Raw genomic sequence first — 8,644 nt, 5'->3', positions numbered from 1 at the left:
TAGCGAAACTCATATGGTAAGCGTCCTTCACAGCCAAACGTGGCTATTTGATTGCTTATTAATTAATTAAGTCTGATATTTCATCCCAATGGCCGATACCAAAAGGATTTTAGAGAGATTTTTTATCGAAAAATGAAAATTTTGCCAAGTATGCTGTGCACGTCGCAGTCGGTCAGTGTACATCACTTTTAGGGAAAAAAAGACATTTGTACGCCAAGTGACAGTTCCATAAATCATTCGAACCCGCTGACTGACGTGTGGAGACTTTGGTTAGCTCAATAGTTATAGCGGAAGAGGAAAACAAGAGAAGTCCAAGAGGTAAATTCGACATAGTAAGGATTGCACAGTTGTTTAGAACCGCTCCCTCCAGGCGTCGGGAAAGGCTTTATCAAAGTCGAAGCCCTAAGGCTTCATAGAACTAACTTTTCAAAAGCGAAATTTCAAGAAAACATCGCATTATTCAAACAAAGATTACGCCAAAGAAGGTATCCAGATAACCTTTTGAACATGACTCTATCTGAAGTCAATTTTAGCGAAAGAATATCGGCTCTACAAAATAAACAAAAAACGCGCAAAAGATATTTGCCGTTTGTTACAGAATACCGCCCATCAATGCCTGATCTCAAACATATTCTTATAAACAAATTGCATCTTATACAAAACCAGCCCTTACTAAGAAAAATGGTTCAAAACCCTCCCCTCATTTCATATAGAAAAGGGAGGTCTTTGAAAGATGTACTAGTTAGAGCAAAGCTCTTAGGTCTTTGAATTTCCTATCTTGACCAATAGGAGTCGTTTTTGGCCTGTCTACACCTTGAAACATCAAAAGCCCTCAAGGTTAAAATCATTCAAGATGGCGCGGCCAAGGAAATGAAATAGTGAAAATGGGCGATTCTAAAGTTCCTTTTTTCAATGCAAACACTTTTTTTAAACGAAATTCGGGTAATTTGATTGAAAATATTTCCTACGGCCCTAAACAGAAGAGGAGGTTCCATTCAAATGATTTTTGTCAAGTTCTCTTAGTTTATATCAATCTTTGCCTACTTGCAGGAATTTTCAATTGATTTATACATGGGGCAGTTTTGGCAGGATCCTCGACTTGGGTTTGGTGTTAACCAGACTATAATTCTCAGTGGAGATGCAACGGACAAGCTCTGGGTACCAGATACTTTCATTATAAACTCAATTGACACTAAAATTCATAAGTTGGTGTCAATTAACAAGAAAGCTTGGGTGCATCTGGAAAATGGAACAATTATGTTAGTCTTAAGGTAAGAAAGCTTTCTTGGACGTAAGTGGATTTCAGAATCTGTAACTTTTGTTTCCAAATTTTTAGGGGGCGCCATCTTGGTTAATTGTGAAGTGTTATGGTTTGTGCCAGAACAATTTTTGAAGAAATGCTCTTTATCTCTGAGAATTCTTGAACAAGAACGAATTATAACTGTTCTGTTCATTATACTGTATATAGGCATCAAAGACGAATCGTAATAATGAATAAATGAATAAATTCAGTTTGTGTAGTTTGGCTGGTTTGTAAGAGTAGGATAAACTAGAATAATTCAGAAGGAATTGACAAACGCAAGCCTTCAATTTTCATTATGTTCTTAAGGTCCGTAATATCTTAGAACTTCCAGCGCCAGAGTTTTATCAGGAGGACCATAGATCCGTGTCGAAGCAATGTTAATAACAATGCAAATACATTCTTGGCGTAATATTCTCATTGTGTTTTTTTTTTGTTATAGATTCACGGCACGTAGCTCTTGCAAGGTAGATTTGAGAGATTATCCGCTGGATGATCAAATTTGTCATTTAGCTTTTGAGAGTTGTAAGTACAACATTATTATGGCTTTCAGAGAAAACCTCATCTGTCTGATGATATTTTAATGCCACTTTCAATTTCGTAGTTTCGTTTGAGAATAAGGATTTAAAACTGACATGGAGGCAGCCAATAGGAACTGACATTTTCATTTATGATCAAGAAATGGCACAGTTCGATATTTTGACAGCAAAGCGAAATGGAAAACACCCCACTTATCATTCTGGTGAGTACTAGCGACAAAATTATTCAAATAGAACTGAAGGACGACCGTCTGAAAAACGACTTTCCCGTTCTCGCCCAGCACTGTCGGAAAATATTCATCACCTCCCTCCCTCAGATTTTGGAAGCGTGTTTGCTTAAAACCTGACTGGCAAAATTTTGAGACTTGAGACTTTGTATGACTTTGAGACTTTGTATGCAAAGCCTGTTTACTTTGAGTGATCAAAAATATATTATCCTCACAGCCCCACAACCAGCCTTGCAGTATTATTACAAATTACTTGCTGGTTAGATCTCGCAAGATCCGGTGCTTCCACTATGTTCAGGTGGCCCTTACATAAAAAAATTGTCTACAAGTACGTTTACTTTGAGTGTAAGTCGCGGTCCGCCATTACTCACGTTCAAAACTGACCGATTGGACCTCAGAGGGCTGGATCCAGGAAAAAGTGACGTCATTTACTCTCCAGTTTAAAACTTCATTAGTAAACGTAGCTTATATATGCAAAACGCAAGTTTAAAAGTCTGAACATTCTCTCTGAACGACTAGACACTTAAATAAAGCTCCTTTCAAACTAGTACGTGAGTCTTTGATGTCATTTTCTCCTCGATCCAGTTCTCTCAAGATCTTAAAGTCAGTAATGGAGGACTATTAAATTTTGAAAAAATTGCAGTTAAAATGAACAGGTGTCTTTTTTAATTCAAGACTTAAACTTTGGTCACTAAGTGTTTAGTAAACATAGCTTCGAAATCCAAAGAAAAATGAGAATTGATTTGTTGGTAACTTTAAGATATTTCAGCAATATCTCCTTACAAAACTATTGGATCTTTTCAGGGACGTTCGCTGGACTCACGGCAACAATCCACTTTAGACGGCGGACGATGTATTACATTTTCCAAATGTACATACCCTGCATCTGCGTGGTTATTCTTTCCTGGGTCAGCTTTTGGGTTGATGAGACGGACGGATCTGACCGCGTGGGACTGGGTATAGCTACTGTCCTGACTATCAGCTTCATGCAAGGTGCACTGAATGATAACGTACCCAGAGTTTCTTACCTCAAGTCCGTGGATTACTTTCTGCTTGGGTCATTTGTCTTCGTTTTCATGACCTTGATTGAGTATGTGCTGGTATTGAAGCAAAGTAGAAAAGAAAAAAAGAGAAAGAATGAAAGAGAAAAGAAAACTTTAGAACGAGAAAGAAAACGGGAGGCTGCGTTGATGATGGCTGCTGATTCAGATGAAGAAAAGGTAAACTAATTAAAAGAGTTTAGATTGCTGGGAAATGCGAAGTAACGATTGCTTTGACTAGTACAATTAACCGTTCCTCGTGTTTCATCTGTCGATGGTTTCTTCTGATAAAGGAGAGCACGTTAGATGGCAGAAAAGAGAACGTCTTTGTCCCCTTGCCAAGAAAAAGGCGCATTCACCACAATTCACAGTTGAAAAACTACATATTTTGCATCTGCTTTGGCTTCATACACCTGAAATTATAGACGGCCAAAAAAAAAAAAATTCGGATATTAGCAAACGCAGCGGAGGAGTTGATCCAGAAACTCGCCAAAAACTTTAACTCAGAGCTTGGACTTTACAAGACTTGCACGTGACCAACCGGTCAGTCTACCTGAAGTCTCAGGCAGTCAGTTGTTTCCTTAACTGTCAGGATTGTACGATGATGATATGCAAACTTTGAATGTAAAATACCACAATGTGTTCCTTGCCCTTCTTCTTCACCAAATCCTTAAAGTGCCCCTAACCGTAAAACTTGTTTGTTTGTTTGTTTGTTTGTTTTTTTTTTGGTTGATTTTCATATCTCTCAAGAACTCATTTTTGGAAATTGTTTAAAAAATATTGAATCCTGAGTTTTTTTAAGGAGCGCTTGAATTGAAGTAAGGGAAATTTTTAATATTTGCCCGCTATAAGCCCTGGTGGACATATTATTGTCTCGTGGGCTCATTAGGAACGACCCAATGAGAAGTGTCCGATTTTTGACACTTTTTTTAGCTGTGACTTAAGAAAAGAACATTTCATCAACTCAAGCTTGCATTATATCCTTTTCTTACGTCACACTCGATATATGGACACATTTGCCAGAGTGGGGGCCTAATGCGAACGATAGGAGAAAAAATAGTCAAGACTTCCTTCACTTTTAGCGCTCGTAAAAAAAATCAGGATTCAATATCTTTAAAATTTTTTTCGAAAATAAGTTCTTGAAAGATATGAAAATCTATCAAAAAAAGAAATTGAAGGGTTAGGGGCACTTTAAGCAGGTTAGAAACGTCCCAAAGTGTCCCTAAAAAATCCTTTATTTATAAGAACCTTTTTTAGAAGGACGTTCAGGCTGAGAGTCAGTTACTCGTATTTAGTGTGCTCAGTTGCTTTTCTAGTAGTATAAATAATAAAGGTAAAAGTGTTCCTTCAAAATGTCGCATTTTCTTTGCAAACCGACGGGTCTGGCCGGCCAGTGCTGCCAAAACGATAGCGCCTTAGTTTCCCACATAACTTTAAGAACGTTGGCAAGGAAGATTTCTGGATCAAATCGTAAAAGAAAAATAAGAACATTCAGTCTCAGTCCCAAAGTCAGACGTCCCATTCTTATAAAAGAGTGTAATTCTACATCTCATTTCAACATAAGCATTCACTTAAAGGGGCTGTGTCATCAGATTTAGCCAAATTCAGTGACTTGGAACTGGCAACCAAATGAATCAAACCCTAAAAATAACTACTTGGAACATTGAAGGAAGGTTTGAATAAAACAGCAAATACCGTTGAAAAGGAGGCAGTGATTGGCAAAATTGAAAAAGATCGAAATTAATTGCAAATGGAATTTTGACAACTGTCCCGCAAAGAAGCTTTGAGTTGTGTTGTTTAATTAAAAGTAATTTCTCGGTTTAAGTTTTACTATGACCAAAAATCACTTCCACTTTTTCTTTTTATTTCAAAACTATGTTAACTGAACACTAAGTGACTGAAGTTTTATGTCTTCCTTTCAAAAGGACACCTGTTGATTTTGACTATCCTAAATTAATGGCCAGCCCTTACTAACTTTAAAATCTTGAGAGAGCTGGATCGAGGATAAGATGACGTCAAAGACTCACTAGTTTAAAGTGGTACTATGATCAAAAAATAATTTCCTTTTTTTCTTCTGATTTTGAAAGCGTGTTCGCTCAACTCCTAACTGGCAAAATTTTGAGCTTTGAGTTTTATCCAAAGGCTGTTTATTTTAAGTGTAAGTTTTAGATTTCATGGTCCGCCATTAGTCACGTTCAAAACTGGCCGATTGGACCTCAGAGGGTTGGATCTAGAGAAAATGACGTCATTTACTCACTAGCTTAAAATCTCAGCGTGTAAACGCAATTTATTATATATGCAAAACACGGGTTGAATAGTCTGAAAGCCCGAAACTCCCATGCTGCATATTAATTAGGCACCGTACACACGCATTGCATTCTTAAACTAGTGAGTGTTTGACGTCATTTTCTCTAACCAACCCTCTGAGGTCCAATCGGTCAGTCTTGAACGTGAGTAATGGCGGGCCGTGCATGAAATCTAAAACTTGCACTCAAAGAAAGCGGCCTTTGGATAAAATTCGAAGCTCAAAATTTTGCCAGTCAGGTGTCAAGCAAAAACACTTTCAAAATCTGAAGGAAGTGCATTTTTTTGTCATAGTAGCACTTTAACGTTAAGTTGCATAGCGAGTAGGCGCGAGTAATTGGTAAAACTATACAAAATGAACGGTGCTGTGCTGCTGAGTCCAGGAAATACAAGTGTCAGTTTTCAGACCGTAATCAAATTATTGGTGTTTCATCTCTTGGATTTTAGATGACTGTGACGGTGTCCATTGGCAACAAGACCTACGACTTCAACAGTAGCAAAGAGAAAAAGGATGAAAGAGAGTTATTGACTTGCAATAATCATAGCAGCAACGAACGAACTGTGAGAATAATCGAACCAATAGGCAGCAACATCTCTGAGACTTGCCAGCCTGACAGATCACCGCTAAAGAAACTCCAAAGGAGACCATCCATGATTCAGATGATAAGAAAGACTATTGAAGACGGAGAAGAAGAAATTTGCTACCTGGATAAATATTCTCGGATTGTCTTTCCCTTATCTTACATGATCTTTCTTGGGATATATTTTGGGATTTACACTGTTCGTTGGGACAACCTAGTAAATGCAGATAATTCATAATAACAAAGTCAAAATTGTCTGAGAATCCTTCTCCATCAAGTGTTGATTTCATCGTCGACCCAACAAAGACTGCGAAATATGAAGTCTCTGCGAAGGAATGTCCTTAAAAAGGGAACCAACGAAGTTGGTGGTCGAAGATTGGATAATTTGATTTTGCTTATGATTTTTTCCCAGTATAATCGAAACATCAGAATACCAAGGCATTCAGGGTTAATGGCAAATTGTCTCAGTTCCATGGGATATTTTGAAAAATATTTCGCACTGGTTCAGGTTTTACCTTTTTTTTTTTCTTTAGATTGGCTGCCTTGCAGAAGTGGCCTCTAAGTTGCTAAAATTTTAAAGTTGAAAAAATTGATAGCCTATCAACAAGCATAAACTGAAATATGTAACATGGTATTTTGAGGTACCTCAAAAACTGAGCCAAGCTACAATAGCTTAAGTTGATTTTAAGTGGACTAGGAAAGCAAAACTACGATAATTATGTGCCATTTTTACTTTTTTTTTTTTGCTTATTTGTAACTCTTGAAAAAGTGTAAGAATTTCACAATGGATAATTATGTGGCTAGCCTTACATACGTATGTTTCATCCATGCCAAGGAACTCATCAGAGACCTTTCGGCTAACTCGTCAAATATCGCGTTTGAAGTCCCGCTAGCATCAAAATGATGATGGCAATCTGGCCTTATATCACATAAGGAATCCCATTTTCATGCTGGCGGAACTTCAAATGCGATGTTTGACGAGTTAGCCGAAAGGTCTCTGATGAGTCCTTTGGCATGGATGAAACGTACGTATGTAAGGCTAGCCACATAATTATCCATTATTTGTAATTCCCCTATAAAAACGACGTGGGTGCATGACGGAAAACAACCTTGAACGGTTGGGCGTGGCATTGTCTTTTTTTCACCCTTCGCCATTCTTCTTTTTCAGATAATGAATTGAGAGTTCCCCAAGGATACTGTGTGAACTCTGCCTGCGGAGATTTTAGGTCTTAGCCCAAGCCTAAAGGCACCATCCACAAACTCTATTTTAAAGCCTGCGAAAAACAGCCCCGTTATTTCTAATGGGAAGTTCCTCCGTATCCTCCCTGGGTTCGGACAGTTTCCGCAAGGATATCGCTTCGAGGTTTTTCAATAAGAGCGATGACGTACTTTTAATCAGCGAAATGGCTCACGCGTGCGTCTAATATTTTTGGTACATCATGTGGCCATTTTCTTGCCGATCAAAGTTATGAGGAGGAGGAAAGAGACCAATAACAATTTCATTTTTCTTTCCAAACAATCAAACCGTTCATATATGTTTTTTTTCCCGTGAAAGGTGATACACATTTTTTTTTTTTGCCAAACGATTTGGAATTATCGTGATATTACTTGATTAACTGATCGCAAAGTTACTTTTAGATGACATCGAAGCTGAATCGTCGTCCTTGCGTAAGCTGTCCTCATTCACTGCCGACTGAAACAAAATGTTACCAATATTTAGCGCAAACGTTCTTACCTAAATTGTAGATGTTTGGATACAACTACGACGGTATTTTAACGATATTTACGCTTTCTGACCGATGGAGGATTGAACCTTTTTTCGCTATAATAACCCTGGATGAGGCGTTTGACTGATGTAGATTGTACCTGCACATAGTGGACCTATCATTTTTGCAAATGGCTTTTAACAGATAATTATTCACTTGCCACTACGACAGTTATCAGTTCTTTGTTTGCTTCACTTTCAGTTTAAATTTGCCTTAATACCTTTCCAGTGAAGAAGAAGTAATTTTGACAAACATTTAACTATAAAAGAATGCAATAAAACATATCAAAATATACCAAAAAATAGTCAAAACTTTGTTAAAAACCTTGTTACGAAACGACGACGTTTCGACGTTAGCTAAACGTTATTATCAAGTCAAAGTAATTTAAAAATTGCATTCTATAAATACTAATAGAACAATAGTAGATAAGAAGCCCGTATATAGTGAAAGAAAGGAACAATGGAAATTAAACAAAATGTTTGGCACGTATAAAGTCCGTCTGGATATTCAAATTAGGCTGGAGTCTCATAATAGGGCATATCATAAACCAAGCAATCAAATTTGCCATGGCACTTTCCCCAGACCTTAAATTAGCATTTTTTCAAAAGAAGGCTAAGCTCACGGTAGTAAAGATCTTTTGAAAGAATACCAATTTAAGGTCTTAAGAAAATGCCAAGGCAAATTTAATTGCGTAGTCAACGAAATGCTTCTCATTAAAGAATAAGGGTTCTGAGAGGCCAGCAGCATATACCCAGCGAGAATTGACCCAAATACCCCCTCCCCCTGCCCGGGTAGTTTCCCCGGGGTACTCCGATTTTCCCCTGTCCTTAAAAACCAACTTATAGTTAGATATTAGTACAGTCTCCCTAATTAGCGCTCCAGCGACA

At 37.7% G+C, this 8,644-nt stretch overlaps 1 protein-coding gene across 1 annotated transcript in view; it reads left to right on the top strand.

The window, feature by feature from the left end:
- Window positions 1–6,782, top strand: part of LOC138006147 (gamma-aminobutyric acid receptor subunit beta-like) — an 8,461-nt gene extending 1,679 nt beyond the window's left edge. Inside the window, exons 3-8 of the mRNA XM_068852304.1 lie at window positions 1–16; window positions 1,051–1,271; window positions 1,743–1,825; window positions 1,905–2,042; window positions 2,871–3,286; window positions 5,858–6,782. The exon at window positions 1–16 is cut by the window's left edge and continues 52 nt beyond it. Of these exons, the coding sequence (XP_068708405.1) occupies window positions 1–16; window positions 1,051–1,271; window positions 1,743–1,825; window positions 1,905–2,042; window positions 2,871–3,286; window positions 5,858–6,229 (1,246 nt within the window). The 3' untranslated portion in view covers window positions 6,230–6,782. The remainder of the gene's footprint in view (window positions 17–1,050; window positions 1,272–1,742; window positions 1,826–1,904; window positions 2,043–2,870; window positions 3,287–5,857) is intronic.
- The last annotated feature ends 1,862 nt before the right edge of the window (window positions 6,783–8,644 follow it).

This window comes from Montipora foliosa, chromosome 6 (assembly GCF_036669935.1).
Source record: "Montipora foliosa isolate CH-2021 chromosome 6, ASM3666993v2, whole genome shotgun sequence".
Lineage (NCBI taxonomy): Eukaryota > Metazoa > Cnidaria > Anthozoa > Scleractinia > Acroporidae > Montipora > Montipora foliosa.
This window is presented reverse-complemented; position numbering and strand designations above follow the sequence as displayed.